The 23154-nt window shown below is 37.6% G+C and overlaps 2 protein-coding genes across 4 annotated transcripts in view; both read right to left on the reverse strand.

Annotated features, from left to right (window-relative positions):
- fkbp10a (FKBP prolyl isomerase 10a) overlaps window positions 1-23154 on the reverse strand; it is a 355663-nt gene that overhangs the window by 159406 nt on the left and 173103 nt on the right. The window lies entirely within an intron of this gene.
- Window positions 14513-17539, reverse strand: LOC311299851 (putative nuclease HARBI1). Its single transcript, XM_084423731.1, has one exon. The coding sequence runs from the start codon at window positions 17508-17510 to the stop codon at window positions 16494-16496; it is 1017 nt and encodes a 338-aa protein (XP_084279857.1). The 5' UTR covers window positions 17511-17539; the 3' UTR covers window positions 14513-16493.

Consider the following 23154-nt stretch of genomic DNA (forward strand, 5'->3'; position numbering starts at 1 on the left):
AGCAATGAAACCAGGTTACAACTGGGGAAATAACAAATACAATAGGATTAAGTGTGGGCGTTAATAGTTGGGAGAAAATAGGATGCGTAATAATGATTAGATCTGCATTTGGTCTTAAAGGGGCAGCAGTCTAATAAACCTGCTGACGATTGCTCCATTAATGTGAATCAAACAACAAAAGGCAAACAGAAAATCAGTCGCAGCTCTTGAATGATATAAGCTTTAATCTATCTATGATAAGCTATGCAGTGTTATTTTACATCTGACTTTATTAGATGTCTTTTTAGCCCATATTACTCCTGAACAGTAATGTCAGTAGACATTACTGAAATTAAAGCACTGGATATATAATTTGTATATTTGTTTTACTGTATACTTTTTTTGTTTGCCCATGTGTTTGTGCTTTGTTTTTGGTGTCCTATGTCTTCTGAATATAAAACACAAAAGCCTGCACCCTTCTGCATAACATACATGTTTTATTTGTTTTGTTAAAGCATTGCTTTTTCTTTTGCTATAGATATTTATTTAACATTTCAAAATATAAAGCAATATTAATTGTTCTAAATTATTTTATTCCCTTTTCTTTTTAATATAACAAAAAGAACCGATAAGAATACCGTTAAAGTACCGGATCGATAAGGAGTATTGGTAAGAGTAGTAATACTGAACGATACCCATCCCTATTGGCAGCAACAAATTAAAAGTTATGGCCAATTTAACTGTGATTAAATTCAGTATATATACATCTGCCATATGTTGCCACCCCTCAAAAATTCCTGCCCCCCTCTCGCCACCCCATAAATCTTTTTCTAGATCCGCCCCTGTGTAGACTATATGTGTAATATAGCCTATTGCCTATTTTTATAATATATAAAAAATGTGCATGTGGGCTATGTACTAAGAAAGATTAATATTCATTGATTTTTAGATGCAACCCCAACTCCAAATGTCCTTGGCACCAGATAAAGACAAAATATAAAAATATAATTCAAAGTGGTGAGTATTTACCACAACCTTTTATTACTTTTGTGAACATTTTATCACAAACACTTGTTTGCAGCAAAAAGAAATAGAGTTAAATTCAGAAAACCAGAATACACTGGCAGAGGAGTTGACTCTGAGTAGGCAATAAGGGACGGCCGATTGTGGATGGGATTACGCAGGGCTGGAAATGGGGGGGGGACGCGGGGGGACGGAGTGGGGGGAGTGAATTTCGAGGGGGGACGGCGTTCCAGTTGAAAAAAAAAAGGTTATATTATTATTATTATAATTATTTTTTTGTGGACATTGTAACGATTACTATATTTTATCTACAATATAATAGCTACATAAACGTAGCACATGATAATAAAAACTTCGAGGGATATTGATATTTATCAATGACATTCTGTAAAATTGGCTGCGCTATGTCGTCTTTTGTTATTGGCCAATGCCTTCAGACTGCAGCCAATGGAAATGCTTCTCTATCAGTGCGCGTCTTTCTTACTACTCACAGAACTTCACAACAGACCGCTTGAGGTAAAAAAAATAATATTGGATGATGAACTGTAATATTGTTCGAAAATCTGAATAGAAACCGTTACTTTAACAGATGTCATAACAGAAACTTTCATAAGCTGTATTAGCTGAAATGATCCGGTCTAAAATAATAAATAATGGCCATCTTAAAATTAACCAGTTGTTTTGTTCGAAAAGAGCTTTTCGGGTTTCGAAATCGAATTTCCGTTACACGTATCGAGTAAAAAAAAACAAAAAAAAAAACAAGTGACAGATCCAGAAACGCACACTGTAGGCTAATCCAGAAATACATGCGTGAGATGCACAAAACAGGCACGGCGCCAGGATTCCAGTTTTGGATGGGTCAAACCAATTGTGGTAGGCCTTAAATTAAAAACGTTAAATTAAAAACGTTATCCAATCACTGTTTAACCTAAGAAAAATTACTGACTAATATACTGTTATATTAACTGTGAGTACATAATATAGATTTTAATAGCTTGATGCTCTTTGAATATTTTGTTGCATTGTAAAAAGTTTCGGTGCATAGGACGGACCGATCCACGATCGCTCTCCATGGTTCTGACCAAAGAAGAGCGCTTTGGAATCTCAATTACGCATCGCATCATACCTGGCGTTGTCTCTTAGTGCGCTACGAAGACTCTTGAGGTATAACTTAACTAAAGGTATGCTACCACTAAAGGTATACCATTGCTAGGCGTCTTCAGGGCTATCATCCACTCGCTGGCGCCCTCCTAGCAACGGCACTGGTCGCGAGACAGATGACATGGATAAGAGTTTTTTTTTTTTTTTTTGTAGAAAGACTCTTTTTAAAAGATTTTCGTTTAGTATAAATTGTATCTTAATTTTGATCAATGTTTTATCAAACAATTAGGCTACCTGTATTTAATAAATAAGAAACAAATAGCCTATATACAATGTAATAAGATGCCGGCACGATCACTTGCATTTCACGTGAATGGAGGGCGCCGAAACTCAACTTGTGCCTCACAGATTTTAGAAATATAGGCTATCTATTATAGAAAGCTTGAAATGTCTACTTTTAAACGAAAATATTCAAAACCAAAAGAAATAGGCTACTCTCTGATTATAAAATCCATATGAAGTGTGCATTTCTCTCTGGCGTTCATGGCGAGTCCGCATCGTCAACTTCATCTTTGCAGCGACACAGAAAACACCAGTTTATTAATAAACAATTAAATGTCTCCTTGCTAATTTAGACACATTCATAATCATTACTTTTACCGGTTCTTTGTGACGCTCATTATCCTGTGTAGGCTATATAGCCTATTTAAGTAATTAAAATAATATACGATTTGTCCACGAATGGCTTTATGAAAAACTCGACTAGAAATTTTTTTTTAGTCGGAGGCAGCCCATATTCCTCATATTTTCGAGCCAGGCTCAGGCCATTCTGGGTTGAGCGAGCGACCCTGCGGAATGAGCGAGCGGAGCGAATATTCAGAAATGCGCTCTCCGCTCACGAGCTCTGATCGGAACAAACCCGAAACTCTGCTGCACTTGCGCAGAAACATCACAATAGACATAACCAGCTTTTTAAATATGTTTTTAAAACTAAACATTTAGACTATTTTAGCACAATGATGAGCTTATTGCCGAATTTTTATAATTGTTGACAAAATTAGAATATATTATAAGTTTTTTTCTTTTTGAAGAAAGAATGGTGAAGCTGCTCTCTCTTACATAATTTGTTAAAAAAGATAAATCAGCTACATCAAAAACAAAATTGTATTGATATAATAATGATTTTAGAAATGTCTAAACTTAAATCTAAAAGAGATAAAACACATTGAGTAATCCTCCGGAGCCATATAGTGGTTGTAGGTAAAACTAGTCTTTGATCATAAAAGTTTTTGTTTTGGCAAATAAATAATAAAAATACCATAAATCCCCATAAAAGACTGAGTGGCAGCATTTGTTTGAAAAACACACAAAAAGGGAAAGAGCTTTACGATTGACTGCACAATTAGATTTGACAACAAATCTGAAGTATATTCTTTACAGAATGGCGAAAGCTACGCAAATGGATCACTGCAATTCTGAATTCCAGGCAGTGAAAGGTGGATTTGCAGTTATCATTTTGAAAAAAATATGGGTATTTAGGGGTAAATTTATGAAAAACACAACGTTTTGTTTTTATTATTTGCAATAGCCGACCCCAGGGGGTAAAATGAAACATAAAATAAATAATTTATATAATTTAGTTATTATAGATTATAAAGGTTTTTAAACATCTGAAAGGTCATCTAAAGCCATGACCTCTATTTATTTTTAATTTTTTTCAAAATAGAGTCCGCCCAGTGAATTTTGCCCATTTCCACCACTGATTTACAGGTGCTGTACAATCTGACCCTGGTGCTGGCTCCTCTAAGCAAGTAACACTGGGGTACGTGTGCAATACATTACTACTTTTTTAAGTTTTAAATATGGCTGACTGTATGTTCTGCAGTAGAGGGAAATACAGTATCCCTGTTGAAGCCAGCACACATACACACAGTCTCCCACACAGAGGTCAGTATGCAGCAGACAGAACACCAAACATAACCTGCTGTACAACAGTTATGCTTTACATTGGCCTATTTTTATTTATTAGGGTGGAGGAAATGATGAAGACACTCTGTCTGTGGGTTCTCAGACAGTTGCTGATGTGAATGCACTGGGCTTTTTATTATGGAAAACATTTGAATGTGTGGCATAAAGGGACTGGCCCTTACACATCTCTTTTATTGTAGGATTTTTCACAACCTGCCCCAGAAACTGAGGCCTCTGCCTCAATGGGCTTCAGAAGAAATGTGAACAACGTAAGGATTTAAAACCCTTGACATAAATTACAGTCAGTCCTGTGTTTGTAGGAAGTCAAGGAACTTTTTGTGATTTGAGCCTCCAGAAAACTTGTAATGATCATGCTTGTGGTGGAATTATGTTTCAGGTGGAAACCGACTCAGTCAGGGCCCTGTACAAAAGGAGTCTTGAACTAGACTGTTCACTAAAGGAGCTGACTGTGAGCTGAGGAGGCTCCAAAAAAAAAAAAAAAAAAAAATGGAGATCAACAGCTGGATAAAACTGATCCCAGTATGTGAACTTATTTAACCAAGTAACACTTTAGTATGAATATTTATTAATGCAACTTTATCTTGCTCTCTTTCTCCCTCCCATCCCACAAAACCAATAAAACAGTTTGAGACCTATCTGCAGTTTCAGTGTGCTTTTATTAAGTGTAATATTGTATGGTGATTGCATCTACATCTGCACCAGCTGGGTGGTCAAGTGTGATCGGGTCAGTTTCATCGGGGAGAAGCTGGTTTTGTGGTGTTTCTCACTCCTTTCTACTGGTGGCTATATTGTGCAGAATGGCACATGCAGCCACTATCTGTGATGCCCGCTCTGGTGACTCTGAAGTGCCGAACACAGTTGAAATGTACCTTTAGGATGCCAAAGGTCATCTCTATCTTCACTCTGGTTTTACTGAGGGCCACATTGAAGCGGTGCTGTGGCCCTGTCTGAGGGTCATGATAGGGGGTTATTGTGTAGGTTTTTCTATCTCAGTTCAAATTAACAGTGTTTTGTACTGTACCAAATTTAACTTGCTTTCCTCAAAGCGCTGACACAACACAGACTCACAGAAAATTTGTGAGACAAGCACTGGAGCCAGACCATTTGGCATCCAAACTTAATGTGATCATACGTTCATGTGGTCTGCAGATGAAATGTTTAGTAGATCATTGTTATATCTGTTAATGTTACTATTAATTTAAAGATTCATCTCACAGAAAATAATCATCTCACATATTCACATCCTCTCTACCTGAATATTAAGGCTGTGATAGGACTTCCTATTAACATAATCTGCCTCATGTTCCCCTAGAGCAGTGGAGATTGGAGCAATAGACTGCATACATGTTGCAATGACTCCAGGGAATCCTATCATAAGATTAACAGAATAATAAAAAAGATTTAAAATAATTCTTAACATGTATTATATTGTATAGTACATTTGTGAAATTTGCTTTTTGAAAAAAAAAAAAAAAGTTTTCATGTGATGTCACCCTATCAATATATCTTACCGGCAATTTTATAAAAGCCCTCTTTTATGGACATGATCGATAAATGTCCGGGGAACACTATTAATGAAACTATTCATGTACTCCTGCAGAGCGAGAACCACCTTGCGAATGGTTCGACAAACCGTGTTTTCCCCTAGCTTCTGTGCGTCACCCACCGTGCAAGTATGTACCACTTGCAAAAAAACGCAACGCAATACCATTTGCGGTACAGTAAGTGCATGAATTCGACGTGTTAAATTATTTATGTGCGGCTCAAAAAGTTCGCAAAGACAAGACATTCCTTCCGTGGAAAATCTGTATCTTTCATACAAGTAACAATCAGGAAAGGCAAGGGGATTTTGTCTGGCTAAAAACTCTTTCTCTACGAAGTGCTCGTCAAACAATTTGCGCTGAGATGTCCACCGGATTTGGAAGAAAAGGTGAAGTCATTGCAACAGACACTGGGAATAAGTTACGTCACCTATATGTTTCTTTGCTCTCAGCTGATTGGTCAAACATCAGTCTGAGATCTTGAATCCAGAACATAACCTGCCCCGGAGCAGGTTAGCCATGCAGCGTAAGATACCATGGCAACGAACACCGATTAAAGCCAAGCTACTTTCATAGTACCTAAAACCCAGGGTTGGCGGAAACTAAACTGGAACATAGCTGGCTAGCCACCTAAACCGGCTTCATGGTATAGGCCCCTGACCTAGGACTTCATGATATCCTGTGCCTTATCACTGCTTAATCAGGTAATCATTCATATTCCTGAATCTATATTAAATTTGAGAAATGTAACTGATTTTCATTCAGTTTAGCTTGTTTCCACTGAAACACAATCACAAAAAACATCTTGTGTTTATTGAGAAAGTGACTGACATGGCTATGAGATTTAAAGAGATTAATGTCTAAGGTGAATCTGCAGCTTCAAAGGGATAGTTCAGCCCAAAATTAAAATTATCATTTATTCACCCTCAAGTTGTCCCTAACCTGTTTAAATGTCTTTCTTCTGCTGCACACAAAAGAAGATAGAGTGAAGAATGTTGGTAACCAGACAGTTGATGGTAGCCATTGATTTCCATGTTATTTTTTTCCTACTATGGAAATCAATGGCCACCGTCAACTTTCTGGTTCCCAACATTCTTTAAAATATCTTATTTTGTGTTCAACAGAAGAAAGAACCTCATACAGGGGCCCGTTCTTCGTACGTTGCTTAAAACATCCGAGATCAAATGAGACATCCAAGATGATATCATTGTGCTAATCATGATCTGGCTAACTCGGTTCTTCGAACACACTTGCCGGATATGATTAGTATAGCTGGATTGAGTCATCTGAGATAATTGCGCGTTCATGCGCTGGTTAAAAGGGGATATGTATCGATAGTAGAAACATTGATCAGCAACGCTGCTATTGGCTGCTCAGCGTGGGCGTGGCCAAAGAGTGCGCACAGTTTTTCTCCTTAGCAGAGCAAGAACTAATAGTCAAAGTTTATTCGGAATTTTAATGTTTAATTAAAACGCCAGGAAACACCTCAAAGTCTGCAAAAGCCAGGAGAGAGGGCTGGCAAAAAGTAGCAGACAATTTAAATCCGTCAGAAGTGGCCATGTTAGATGTTTTTATCACTTATTAGCCTATATTTTTGTATTTTAATAATTGCATAATTACTTTGTTCATTGTAATGTCAGAGTCACCATACTAGAACATGGGAACAAATAAAAGTGAAGTACAAAAATATTCTACATAATGGTAATTTTTTGTTATATAGTCTCTTTTATAAAAGGCACTGTTAAATAAATGGTTGTCTGATTATAAAAGCAACCAAGAAAAAGGCTGAGAAAAGAAAAGAAAAGATCTTAGTAGCCTACACTGTAAAATAATTTTTGCTGCATTAAATTAAGGCCGTATAGTCATTTCAACTGTTAAATCTTGAGTAATGATGAATTGCTTTGACTTGTGAAAGTGAAAACTGATAAACTTATGTTAATGTAAAAATATTAACACTTGTATCTGTTCCCAAGAAAGTGGTGGCTGAAATATGTGCAGTAAGTGGACATTTTCTAACTTTCCAAAATAAATAAAGTATAAGACTTTGTAATGTCCATTTGTTTCCATTGCACTGGACAGTGAATAAACCCTCTCAGATAACTGTCATATGGAGGAACTAGCCTACCTGCAAGTGCATAAATAACTTTACTTAATTTATACTTGTATGCTTTATGGCTGCAATATAAGTTGCAGGATTCCACATCTACAGAAAGGCCTACAGAAGAGTCTGCACAGACAGAGGCCTACAGGTGGGCAGTGTATAGCCAACTTTTCCTTTTTATTTGTTGCATGAGGCATGTGTCTAATATCTCTTGTTGCAGGCACTTGACCACTGGCTTTTCTTTACAAAGAACAACTGAAATAAAACTCAAGGAACTAAGCATATTTGTATTTTATTAAACATTTAATGAAAAGTGTGTTTTTTTGGCAATGTTGTGTAATATGGCACATGCAACAATGTCACAGGCCCTGTCAGGTGTGCAACCCTCAGAATTTTCAGACACTGACATTTTCCCTTTAGTTAGCCAAAGTTAATTTCATTGTGTGCCCTTGTCCTGGCTAGAGCTGCATTGTAACTGGTTTGGGTCAGGGAATGGGGTCATAAAACACCTGTCTGCAGGCAGGAACATGTCATAATCACCTATGAAAAAATGCAGTTCTGTTAGGATCAGCATAAGTGTATGTAATACAGTGAGCTTGATGTTTAATTGCGGAACATTCCTTACCACTTTCAAATAATGTGCATAAATGTGAATCTCTGAAAATGCTTAAGTCATGCACAGATCCTGGCCATTTTGCTTTCACATTTGTGATATGGAAGATTTTAGTCAATTGCCTTTTTTTTTTTTATATATATATATAATATTACTAATCTGGAATATTAAGAATCACAATAGTAACTGGGCTGCACATTTACATTGTGAACCCTCTTTCTGTTCACATAATCCCCTTCATTGAGGCCTTGATGGCAGTCTATAGCCTATAGTCTACCAATCACGTTAGTGAAGCCTGAGTGACATATACTGTAATCGGCATGGTCATGATTGCATGATCTTCATAAAAAATTATGATAGCCTAAAAAAAAAAGAAAAAAAGAAAAGAAAAAAGGCTTTAAAAAAAAAATGCTTTACAACATTGGGTCTTAAGTGGCTTGGAAATGCCAAAAAAAAAAACAACCTAAAACTGTTTTTTAAACCTAAAAGCGCCAGGTAAATTCCGAATGACACGACAGACAGCACTTTCCATCAAGTTCTCCGCATCTCCAATAGTGTAAAGGAAAGAGCCACTCGCAAATAATCTTAGGGCAATGCAAACAGTTTGTGCTGTAGCCTAGTTAAAGCCCGACTCTGACAAGTCGAAAATAAATGTGCGTTTCCAACAAATTAATAATGTAAACGACAATCTCACGAGTCACGAGAAAAAAATCTATATCTCAGAAAGTGCACTATCGCGCTGCGCTGGACTTCCGTATCAGCTTATGAGCCGCAGTCTAATCCTGTTAACATGAAATAAGCCTGCTCCCGAGCAGGTTTAAGATTGCGCACCTGTTGCTATGACAGCAAGTCCAGGATGAGCGTCGAAGAACCAAACAATCCAAGATCATGCCAAATCCCCAACAATCAAATCCAGCTAACTGAGTTAGCGACGTACGAAGAACGGGCCCCAGGTTTGGAACAACATGAGGGTGAGTAAATGATGACAGAATTTTCATTTAGTGGTCAATTATCCCTTTAAAGAAATTCTCATTGAAAAAAACCTAAGCTCTTTTATTCTACAAGATAAACTTGTTACTTGAATGCTATGTAGTTTCACAGAAAATTAAATGAGATATAGTTAATGGCTATAGCTCAAAGGTGTTTGTTCCTCTTCATGAGGAGCTTAGCTCCAACACACCTGCCTGGAAGTTTTCATTGATCCTAATGACCTTGATTAGCTGCTTCAGGTGTGTTTAATTAGGACTGGAGATAAAATCGGACACCCCTGCCATAGTCTTTTCTTTTCGACCCGCCATTAATATTAGAGAAGAAGAAGAAGATAGTCTTTTCTTTTGATATTGAAGCATTAATAGATTTTAGAAAAGTAAATTAAATAAACAGAATTTAACGATACTATAATTGTAGTTAGAATAATGTGTTCAGCAACTTTTTTTTAAAGTGAATCATATTGTGTATATTAGCATTCTTGAATGTGACTGTATGTATGACAGCTGAATTGACTTGTTCTTAATTAACATAATGTTTTCTTTTTCAGATTTCAGAGAACCCAAAGGAAAAGAGGCAGTAGTCTGATGTAAGACCGATTTTTAAAAACCTGAACCATTGGACCACCTGTAGTTATGACATCAGACTTCTGAAGCCAATTTTTTTTATTTTTAAAGGTTGACATGCTTTTGTCCTATTTCTCCCCCATTCTTTTTTAAAGAATGATCTTTTAATATATTTTTGTCATTGATTGATTAAATAAAATAAATTGACTCTACTGCTGGAAAGGTGTCATTTATATTTTAAAAGGTTTTCCCCGAACTTTGAAATGGTCAGTAATTTGTTGATGCACCATTGAAGTGTAGTTGAAATAGTAATGATATAGAATCAACATCACATTGTAACATTGATCAAACCATATTATCAAAGAGTTTTTTTTGTTAATTTCAGTGTTGATTCAACAGCAGTGATGTAACGACTGCGACAAATCAGAGACAATTATTTGGTATATGTACCAAAAAAATCTTTAAACTTCACTCTGGGATCTGTGGTCCCATTCCCCCCAAACAGGGCAAGAAGGTCCTATACCATGACCACGATCAGATAAGTTGGTTTTATTGGTGTTAAAAGAATGTGGCCACATGCTCAAGAGAGAGACAATGGGAAGACAGAAACAATCTTTAATACAGACTTTGCTGCATTAATCATAGACAAACTGATCTATAAATGAACATGCATCCCAGAAACTGTGTGAATGATTTACTGTCTTGTGTACTATTATGTATATACTATGGTATGTATTTTATTATACAACCAACCAACGGTCAATGTAACCTCACCTGTATCATGTCTCCTATCTAATTAATCCTCATTTAATGACTCACACTTTGATGTGCATCACCTTCTCTTAGAATGCAGTGTGGGTTTGTTATATCTATCTGAGCATTAATGAACAGAAAAGAGGTAAGGCAGATGTCTAACCACACTTGAGATAGCGTCATAAATCCTCCCCACAGAGGAAACTCCCGCTCAGAAATCCCCCTTTCTTATTGGTTGAGCCAGCCCTGCAAGGTGTGACCTTTGTCAAGCTTTAAAGGGCCTCTTCGCTAGCCCTTCCCTCTCTTCTCTTCTGGTCTCAACTGCTGCTTCTTCAAGTTGATACTGTGGGGATTTGGTTAGACAATAACCACTGTGTTGCACTGTGTTGCCCTGGGTTGCCCAAGGGCCCCCGCAGGCCATGAGCACCGCCTGCTATGCCTTCACTCTTCCAAAGGGAGTCAGACTGTCTTTTCCTTCAATCCAACCAAGAAGAAAACTGATGATCAACTCTTGGCTTCTCGGCACGTTCAGGATGCCGTGCTGTCCAGCGTGGCCTCAGCAGGCCCCCGGGCTGCAGGCTTCGACTCACAACAGCCATGTGAGAGAGAGAGAGAGAGGACTCAGGAGAGAGAGGACTCTCTCAACCACAACAGCGTCGAAACAACCATGCAAGTTCATCATATCTTCTCCATCCAGCAGAGAAGAAAACAATGGCAACTTGTACAGTGACATTTGACACTCACGGACCCATCAACGAACTCAATTTTCAACCACTTCAAGAATTGTGTCCACTGCACAGACCATGCAAGTATCAATTTAATGAGGTGCTCTGAAAATGATAAGCTGATGGTTCTTTTCATAGTTAAATGGATCTTTTCCATAGTTCCCTTTTCTGCTTCCATTTCTCCATTTCTTATCACTCCCCATTTTACCCATGTATGTATGTTTGTTTAGTTTAGTTATGTTTGTGATTTAGTTAATAAAACTTGTGCACAATATGTATTTGGTTCTGATTCTCTGCTTGTGTAGCAAGAGGGAAGGGGACAACTCCAGCAGAGACGCCAATAACGGCAACAATGGTCGACTACGCCACCCCAAAATACTGGGGACTAACAGCCCTAAGGGCGCACAGGTTCGTTAATCAAAAGGATGGGTGAGGAGACGTGGGTCATATAGAAAGACAAAAGATGTACACTTTTATTTTCATCAACACTGAAAATATAAATATTTAAAATGTTACAGCAAGATTCTTAGAATCAATTTTATAGTAACGTGCACAATATGTACTAGACACACATAACAAACTTATATTTAAGTTGAGCTAGTTGACCAGCAGTGGAGGTACCTGGAAGCACAGGCTGGCTGCCTCAATTAGAAGAACCTCAGTAACCCAAACACACACCCACACGTGAGGATTGGATGCAAGAAAACACACGGCACTAGGTGTAATCACCACACACCATACGATACCAGCCAGCCGTCCTGCTCCAGAAACCCCCAGCTCCTGCAGAGAAAAAAACAAATACAAACAAAACAAGCTTCTAGAAAACAATATAAGTATAACCCAGCAAAAGAAAACAACAAAATACAAATGTCATATCTTAAGAGAAACAAAAACAAATTAAAAGCACACACTTCACTCAGATTCAGCAGTTATACTTACAACGCCCAGAATGAAGTATGAACCATAACAAAAAAACAAATAAACATTCATAAACAAAGCCTCAATATACTGATGCACAATCAGAAGATCAAGCAGGTGGCAGCTGGTAAAGACAGACCAGCCAGCAAGCCGCGCCAGCCCCGACCAAGGCGTCACGACACCGCAACAACGTGCACACAGTTACTATAAACTAGACGTAGAGGCAAAATAGCAACGTAGTCACAATTAGACGCTTCACGATTTAATATTGACGCTCAATCCCATCGAGTAGGCGGGGAGGACCCTCAGATCTGCAGAGCATAACAAGAATATGTAAAAGAGAATAACAGATTACTAAACAAAGCTATAATTATACATACCGCAGGGATGGTCAACGTAAACAAACCATTCATGGTCGCACGCTATGCGGGAATACAACAGCTCGATCCGAAACATACTGCTGTAAATAACATGCTATAAATATTTACTGAAAATAGAACAGATAACAGCTAAACACGATCAACACTTGTTTCTAAGGAGACTGAACATACCTGTAATAAGTAGACAGCGAGCGCACAGCAGACGGAAGAGAAGGACACAGTCTAAACCATCGGCGGCAACAGATAACATGACATCACGGCAATACCAAGACGCATATCCGGTCGCCAAAACCCACTTCTTTTATACTCCATACAAGGGCAGCCAATAAGCCACACGCATGCGCACGATCTCCCAATAGGTGGAGTTTCCACCCTGCTACACTTGCAACAAAGTCCCTTTTACGATCTTGATCTTGTTACATGCTCTAAGCGCTGTACATGCTAAGAAATATTTATTGGCCATGAAAGATATGCTTTTCTTAGAATAAATGAATAATCAAAAGAGTTTGTTGGAACTGATTAATTGATTGTAATATTAATTTAGCTACCTCAAGTTAATCCAATTAACTGACCCAAATATTAATAACTAATCATAATTGATAATTATGAGTAGGGCTGTCACGATGTTAGATTTTTCACACCACGGTTATTGTGGCCAAAAGAATTCACGATATCGATATATCGCGATATCTATAGAATCTATGGGGGGGGTACTCAATCTATGGCAAATGTTTGTGAAGGAAGACAAGCATGTGAAGTTTATCTGGTTTCAAACTGAAGCCAAACACTGTCTGAAGGTTTCCTGAAGAACTGAAAAGCTCTTAAACCTGTTGGTGCACTGGCGCCAATAAAGTCATGCAGATAGCAGATTTGAATAAAAAAATCAAGTGCAAATACAAATACAAAAATAAGATGAGTAAAGAAAACGGGGTTCTTAATTTTAATAATCACCCTTTATTAAATATATGAACACAGAAACCCCCTGTTAACAGTTAATGTCACGTTTCCCATTCCATGATGACTAGTAAAATAATATCCGCGTCGCGTCTATGACAACTCCAGGTATTGCACACCGGACACGCACTTTCTCAGTTTATGGCCAGCAATATCATTATGTTTAAGGACATTATGGAATTGAGATAATGTCTGTACTATGTTATGATTATACTAAATACAATAGTTGCTGCTGAGTCTGTGATCTGAACACCTTTTTCTGCGCTCTGTGTCGCGGCAGGATTTTGAACAAGGTCCTGAGCCGTTGCTGGGCGACACGGACAGACGCCGAATAGAACTGCGCTGTGCTTCTCGTCCGGTGTGTGTACACTCATACAGAATGTGTTCGAGTTTTAAAGACGTGGCGCTGCGCTTCTCGTCCGGTGTGCGACCACCTCTAAGGTGCTGTTTTCTTTGAAGCCGAAGAACTCTGTTGTTAATACTGGCGAGCTCAGCTTACTTTTTTCGGGTGTGGACAGAGTGTTTCACTCTAGCTGCGCGGGCGCGGACGAGCGCTGCGTCTAGAAAACGCCAATATCGCCAATACCGGTATATTGTATTGCTCTAAATTACACGATGTCGATATTTCATGCTTTGAATATCACGATTATCGTCAATACCGGTATATTGCGACACCCCTAATTATGAGTTATTATTAATATTTCCCCTTTGAGCTAATTTGTTACAGTGATGTAGAATACATCATAGTATAACATTGATTCAACAATATTACCATTGATTATTTTTGTTAATTTTGATGTTGATTCAGCATCAGTGATGTAGAATCAATCATAGTGTAATGTTGATTCAATAGCATTACCATTTTTTTTTTTTTTTTTTTTTTTTTTTTACCATTGTTTCAACATTAACTGAGGGTGCAAAAGTGATATTGATAAAATATCACTTTTTAATGTTGAATCAATACTATTACTGTTTTTTACTATTACTATTACTATTACTGATTTTTGGTTGAAATCTCAACATTGCTTCACCATTAGCTGAGGGTGCAAGAGTGACACTAAAGCAACATCACTTCGTGTGATGAATAATGTTAAAGGGTCATGAAACCCTAAACCAAATTTTCTGAGATTTTAACAGAGGTATGTGTGTTGAACACCATTGAAGACAATGTTAGCATCTGTTAGATTTAATAGTAGGGGGAAAATGGTTAAATTTTAGTTTTTTTCCGCTATTTTCATCTTCCGGGTTTAAAATCTTCATCATGTCCACATCACAGGCTGTGACGTGGCAGAGCACTATAGTACTTGGACGGGCCAAGATGGCGCTGGTCTGAGGAGGCTGTTTTGAACTCTTCTGTCAGAAAAGTGGAGGTTTTTGACAACACAACCTAATTACTTTGACTTGAAACTGGTGTAATGATGGCTTGAAAGTAAGGTGAAACCATTTTTGGTGCTACGGGGCAGCAGTGTTGTGAAAATATGCTCACCATATAGCCTACATAAAAATAAAAATAAAATAAAAAACCGGCAAAAGGGAAAAGTCACAACTGGCGGTAAGCTAGGCTAAAGTTTTGTCAACACAGGAACGCACGCCAGAGGGTGAAAACAATGGAAGACAACTCTAACGTCAGTACCACAGAAGTTTCTATGGAAGACTCAGGTAAAGAAGATGTATCGAATAAACTTGACGTTAACCCAGGTGACACAGGTGACATTCTTTCCACCTCACCTCATATCTCTAAGAAACCTGTCACAAAGAAGAAGAAGCGCGAGCACAGTAATGGTAACGGTGACAGCGAAGAGAATGGCCATGCGGACATTTTGGCTGCTATCCAAGATTTAGCCAAAAGTTGTGGTGAACTAGGGAAAAAAATTGACAACTCATTCCATAAAATTTCGGTCATCGAACTGACAACAACTGAAACCTCTAAGCAAATTGAGAAACTCTCATTTACTGTTCAACAACTTGTGGTGGACGTTGAGCAACATAAAGAAATACTGAAAAACACGAAGCAAGAGATTGAAAATCTGAAAAAAGAAAACCGAATCCTGAGGGAAGGAGTCGCCGACTGCAAGCGTTATAGCTGGAGATGGGCGCTAAAGCTGCACGGGCTAAAAGAGGAGGCCAACGAGGATGTGAGAAGGGTGGTGATTACTGTAAAAAAAAACTGCGGCTTACTGAGGCTTTGTCTCCAGGGCCCGGTTTTTCAAAAGTAATCCACTAGGATTTTGGATAACGGATTGGATCAAATCTTGAAAATGGGTTTTTCAAAAGAAAAAACGGATTACATAATCGGATTAGATCACGTAATCCAATCTTGGTTTTGATCCGGATCAAACCTTTAGTTTGGGTTTTTCAGAACTTTTTTGTAGGATTTGGATCACTTTGATCCAAAAAATCTGGATTAAACTGATCCCATCAGAAGGGTGGATTCAGCGTGGATTTCATGCCCAAAATGTAATGAAAACTTTAAAAATGTATCAAATAATACTATATTTGGATCATGCAGTATCTTACAAGATATCCTATTTATTCATAAGGTTTTAATTTTATTTGTTCATCCGTCAGGCTACAGTGATTAGGTAGGCTTTAACGTATTCAGCCTTTCAGTATAGGCCTACAGCAAAGTAGAAAGAGTTTGGCCTCATAAAATAATCCCCCAAACAGCTGTCAAAATTGACCAAAACCAATACATTTTATTCTGTCACTAATTGATATATATATTCATCACAATCGAAAATATTTTTGTTTTTAGAATATTTATTAGTGATGCATGCAATGATTACAGAATAACCAAAAAAATGCAAAGAATGGCAATCACTGATTTTTTAAATCCAAAACAAATCCAAATCAGAAATAGTGTCTAACTATTGGCGTCCCTTGTTGCACGTCCTGTTTGCTCGTTCTGGCAGAATGCAGGAGGTTGGTTAGGGTCTCCAAGGGGCTCAGGTGCATCATTGTCAGCACAGAGAGGGACATTGCGCTTAGTAGCGATGTTGTGCAGGACAATACAGGCAAGGGTTATGCTGCATGCTTTCTGTGGTTCCGCTCTCAGGTAGTTAAGGCATGCAAAGTGCGTCTTAAGAACTCCATTTAAACGCTCAATTGCACATCTTGCTCTGCAATGAGCAGTGTTGAAGCGTGCCTGCGCCGGTGTATTTGCTGTTAGAAAAGGAGTCATCAGCCATGGTAGGAGTGGGTAGGCACTGTCTCCTAATATTATGCCATCCGGTCGGTTGGTTTGGAGGTCTCTATATAGAGCGCTCTCCCTCAGGATGCGTGCATCATGGACAGACCCAGGCCACTTGACAACGCAGTTGGTGATGATGAGGTCAGCATCACACACAAGTTGGACATTGATGCTGTGCCTCCCCTTTCTGTTTATAAACTCCCATTCATTCTCACGAGGTGCTTGTATATGCACATGTGTGCAGTCGATTGCTCCAATAGTATTGGGCATATTCCCCAAAAGAAAAAAGCTGCGCTTGGCCTGGGCAATCTGGTTGTCCTTTGGAAAAGAAACAAATTCATTGACCAGGCTGGCCAGTGCGATTGACACATCTCTCACCACATCACACACAGCTGATTTCACCACTCCCATATAGTCACCAACAACTTGATAGAAAGTCCCACATGCATAAAATCGGAGAGCAATGAGGATCTGGTCTTCCACAGACAGACCGTGACTCCTTTGGGTTCTGTGTTGAAGTTTTGGCCTGAGAAGGTTCACAAGGTACTCTATATCAGCCTTCCCAAAGCGAAACCGGACATACAGCTCCTCAGTGGTGTATTGCTCCAGTGGCTTGGTACGTTCAACATACACCCTTTGACGGTATCCTCTCCTGGCAAAGTGGTGGTGGCGGTGGACAACACCTGCCATTTCACTGTCTCTCTGTGAATCCTCTGAGAAAGGCTGATTTATATGGCTGTGTAGTTGGTCTTTTCAAACACACCTATTACAACTGATTAGTTTTGGCTTGTGTTCAATTGAGGCAATTGGACCCAAGGCCTATAATTGATGAACAATGTTCACTATAGTAAAGCAACGGAACCATGGACTCAAGAAGCTTTAACTTCACTGCTGCTGAAACCAATGCACTACTAGAGGGTGTTCGGTGCCATTATGGAACAATAGTGGGAAGTTTTAATTCTGCTAAGGATACCAACAAAAAGAAAAATTATGTTTGGATTTTAATCACAGAAAATGTGAATGCCATAGGGTCTGGCCAGAGGAGGACCACAGACCAAATCAAATTGCGGTGGAAGAATCTTAAGGCCAGGGCAACAAAGGACCATGCTGAAGCCAAAAACCCACAAACAGGCAACAAGCCATTTAAGAGGGGAGATTACACAGATGTGGTCCTCGACATCATTGGAGGTGAGAAGTCGCAAGCTCTCCATGGTATTCAAGGTGTTGTAGGGGATGGCGAGCCTTGGATTGAGGAGGAGGAGGAGAATCTGCCAGTTCCTCCTGAGGCTGATCCAGAGAGCGTATTTATATTGAATCTCAGCTCTGTTCCTGAGGAAGAAGCTGGATCCTCATTGGTTGAGCCAGTGGTAGTTGCCACAGGATCTCAGAGGAAAGGCTTGAAGCGCCCTTCATCAAACAAAGATGATGATTACAAGGCACTTCTGCAAAAAGAGCCTGAAAGGGCAGAAGCACAGCTTCGTCTGGCAGAGGAACAACTGACTCTGACCAAACTGCAGCAAACCAAGGCCAGACTTGAGATCCGCCTCCTAAAGGCTACGCTCAGACAAGCTGGTCTCTCCACATCAGATGAGGAAGTCTGAAATTATTGTGGAGTATTTGACATTAAGTCTTTTTTTTTTATTCAATACATCTATATTTGAAACTTGTTATAAATATCCTCAATGTACAGTGTTTGTGTTGTAGGTCTCAGATGAGCGGACTGCTGGAAGAGGATGGGGTGGGTTTTTTCTTGTTTTTAGTTTTTTTTTAAATGTGTGTGTTTTCATTTCAAATAAAAATAAACTTATATTGACCCCACACTGGCTATTCTACTTGTTGCTCTTTACATATCTGTAGTTCTACATTGTGATTTCCTATCCTGTTTGAGCACTAGTTATCCAGATTTGGTGATCCTGAAAAGTTCCTATCCGGATCAGATTGATCCAATCCGATGTTGCTTTGAAAAACTGGCTCAAAAGTAAACTGGATTACTTGATCACGGATCGCAAAAAAAAGGATTACTAAATCCGGATCAATTTTATCCGGATTAAACCTTTTGAAAAACCGGGCCCTGAGGACAGAATTGCCAGAGAGAAGCTCTGGCCCCTTGTTAAAAAAGCAAGAGAGGAGGGGAAAAAAGCTTCTTTCCTTGGCCCACTCGCTCTAATTGATGGGAAAAAGATCAACTACGCAGACATTGATTAACTACTTTCTGAACTGACATTTGATGGACGGAAATCTGTATGATGACTTCTCATCCCCTGTGATCACAGAGTGAATCTAACGGTCTTACTGTCATCGGAGCTGCAGACCGGTAGAACTAATGATGGGTCTTCCTTTGGTTCAAGAAACATTAATGTCGGTATGTAAAAAAAAAAAAAAAAAGATAGAAAATAACAAAAGGAAAGGAAATTAGTATTTTGTTTTTGTCCTGAGATGAATTAAAGGTTCTCACCCAAATATGGGCTAGTGGCCAATATGTTTTTTTGTGATTATTTGGTCCTAATGTTTGGTTCTGAAATTCTCTAATTAACCTTATACAATATGTTCTCCTAAAGGAGTTAGTAAATTTAAAAGTAATACCTTAAGTTCATATGTATAATTAAACTAAGTTGATATAAGTAGTATATACATGGCTATGTTAAAGGTAGTTTGTAATTTTGTTTCTTATTATACCAAATCAAACATATGGTGCCTTAATATACATTTACTTAGTCGCTATTTGTTCACCATAATGTTAATGGTTGTGTATCAATCCTTCTTCAACGGTTACTTAAACACTTCTTACATTTCTTGTTACTTGTTAGTTGAGAGTTTGTTTTAGTTTGTGTCTTTTTTTTTCTTTTTTTTCTGTTTCTGTTTTTCTAATTTATTTGAGGGATGTTAAGTTAAATTCTCTTACTGTGATGTCATTGAATGCCAGGGGTATACGGGACTCTGTAAAAAGGAAAGCTGTTTTTTTATTTTGTAAAAGAAGTAAGGCTGACTTGATTCTACTTCAAGAAACACATTCCTGTGAATCGGATATTAAGTTTTGGAAAGGGCAATGGGGAAATGGAATTTACTGTAGTCATGGCACTAATCACTCAGCTGGGGTCTCTATCTTTCAACATAGATTTAGAGGAGATATTCTAGAGGTGGTATCTTCTGATGATGGCAGATGGTTAACTATTGTTATTAGGCAGGATAATGCAATCCTTATTGTGTGCAATGTTTATGGTCACAACTCACGCTCTCGGAACAAAGGGCTTTTCTCCCACATAGTCTCAAAATTAAATGAACTCTTGCAGAAGTATTCAAACTCCCTTTTAATTTTAGATGGTGACTTTAATGAATGTGCTGAGGATGCAAAAGACAGGTATCCTCCCAAAATTTGCCAACCTTCACAAAGTAACAATCTGATTTAAAATTTTTGTTGTGACTTGTCTCTGACTGATGCATGGCGCTTTTTGAATCCTGATATGTTGAATAACAGAAGTTTGTCGTGTAAATCTAGAATTTATCTTTTTTAATTTCAACAAATGCTCTTCTTCATCTTCTTAAAAACGTGTCTCATTCTTCTGCCCCTTTATCAGATCATAAACAAATTATTCTGAAATTGGGTGATTCACAGGAAACTGCAAACTTAAGAGGTTACTGGAAATTCAATAACTCTCTTCTCCAGGACGTCAACTTCAATGATAGTATTAAAAAAATAATTGAGGAAATATTTAATGATAATACAAATTGCAAATTCAAGCAAAAATGGGAATACTTTAAATATATGGCTAGATGTGCTGCTATTAAGAGAAGTAAAGAACTTAAATTCCTCAGAAATCAAAAAGAATCAAAATCTTTTAATAGAATTAACATCCTTTTAACTAAAAGTACTGTATCTTCTGAGAAAGAAATGGAGTTAAAGGAGATACAACTAAAAATAGATCAAATGTTATCTGTTAATAGATCTAGAGCTAAATGGCTGGAGGAGGGAGAAACCAACTCCAGTTACTTTTTTGCTCTGGAAAAAAGAAATGGAAGGAGGAAATCACTGGATGTTCTTGATATTAATGGAACTCACTGTTCAGATACAACAGAGATTTCCAACTTTGTCTCTTCGTTTTACAGTGCCCTTTACACTTAAAAATTTGATGATTGCAAATGTGAACATTTCATCTCTAAATTAATGAAGGATGTGCCTGCTATTAAGGATGACTTTAAAACACTTTGTGACTCAGAGATTACTTTGAATGAAATTAAAACAGCACTTTTTTCAATGAAAAAAGGGAAATCACCCGGTATTGATGGCCTTTCAGTTGAATTTTATATTCATTTTTGGGACCTTATTCAAAATAATTTATTTTACATGTATAAAGAATGCAGCAGTCAGAGAGAAATGAGCGCAACGATGAAACAGGGGGTTATCTCCTTAATACCAAAACCTGATAAAGATGTTTTGCTAATAGATAATTGGCGGCCCATTACTCTATTGACTATTGATTATAAAATCTTGGCTTTAGTTTTTGTAAGCAGATTAAAGACAGGACTTGATAATATTGTTGCTGAACCCCAGTCAGCTTTTATTAAGGGACGGCATATTAGTAACAATGTTAGACTTGTATTAGATCTATTGGACTATGCAGACTCAATACACTCTAAAGCTTTCATCCTTTTTTTAGACTTTTATAAAGCCTTCGATACCATTGAACATGGTTTTCTTATAAAATGTCTCAAGTTGTTTGGTTTTGGAACGGCATTTGTAGAGATGATTGATATGTTTTATAAAGGAATTAATAGCTCTGTAATAGTACATTTCAACACATCTCCTAGATTTGATATAAAGCGGGGTGTTAGACAAGGTTGCCCTATTTCACACTTTCTTTTTATTTTAGTTGTTGAGTTGTTATCCAGGAACATTGTATGCAATTCTGATTTTAAAGGCATCTCCATATTTGATAGGGAAATTAAAATTTCGCTACTGGCGGATGACACAACACTTTTCCTTAAAGATAAAGATCAACTACCAAAAGCTATTGAGCTAGTCGAACAGTTTTCTGCAGCCTCAGGTTTAAAGCTTAATATATCTAAATGTGAATTATTGCCTGTGCATGATTGTGAAGATACCTCGATAGGAAGTGTTCCTGTAAAGAATGTAGTGAAATATTTAAGTATTTATATATCCAGGAATCTTTCAGCCAGACAACATTTGAACTTTAATGAGAGAATTAAAAAAACTAAGAATATATTTAACCTCTGGCTTCAAAGAGACTTAACGATAGATGGTAGACTGCTTTTATCAAAAGCCGAGGGTCTGTCTCGTTTTGTTTACCCTTCACTTTCTCTTTTTGTTAATGAATCCATGGCCATTGACATTAATAAGTTATTCCTTGATTTTATTTGGAGAAATAAAACTCACAAACTTAAAAAAGCTGTGCTATCTAATAGCAGAGCGGAAGGAGGTCTTGAAGTTTTAAAATTCATTGATACTGTTAATACTTTTAAAATTAACTGGCTTAAAAGATGCCTGGCAAATCCTAATTCTGTATGGTTTCTTATCCCCAACTACATTTTTGAAAAAATTGGTGGCCTCTCTTTTGTCTTGATATGTAATTACTATCCAAACAAACTTCCTGTTGCATTATCTAAGTTTCATCAGCAGTCACTTCTTGCATGGAAACTATATTTTGTCCACAATTTTTCTCCTCACAGAACTTTCTTATGGAATAATATTGATATAACTATTAGAAATTCCTCTCTCTTCTATCCAAAGTGGTTCCAAAGAAATATCGTACATATCTTGTCGTTGTTTGATGAACATGGCTCCATACTGTCATATGAGAACTTCATGATAAAGCACAGTTTTCCCATTCCTTTTAAGGAATACAACGCGGTCATTAAAGCCATCCCTTCTGGTTTGATCCTTCTAATTAGAAGTCATCTTCTTTTTAATAAAGTAAATACCTCATATGCTCAACCTACATTGTCTTTGAATGGCATTAAATTACTTGATAAAAAATGTAACAATAAATATATTCGTCAAATTTTGCAAAGTGAAAACAAGGTTGTTCCAAGAGGAAAATTTTACTGGAATTCACAGCTGGATGATATAAATTGGAAAAAAACATGGCTTTTACCGCATAAATTTTGCATTTTCAACAAGGTAAAAGAAGTTTCATCTTACATAAAATGTATCCTGTAAATTCTATAATATCCAAATATGTGGATGTTGATAGCTCCTGTTCCTTCTGTGGATGCGCTGATGAAACTTCTATTCATCTGTTCTTTCATTGTGATTCTACAAAGAAGTTTTGGTCTGATTTAAAGTATTTCATATTCCATCCCCCCATGATCATTTATA

The sequence above is a fragment of the Rutilus rutilus genome (assembly GCF_951802725.1).
Source record: "Rutilus rutilus genome assembly, chromosome: 11".
NCBI lineage: Eukaryota > Metazoa > Chordata > Actinopteri > Cypriniformes > Leuciscidae > Rutilus > Rutilus rutilus.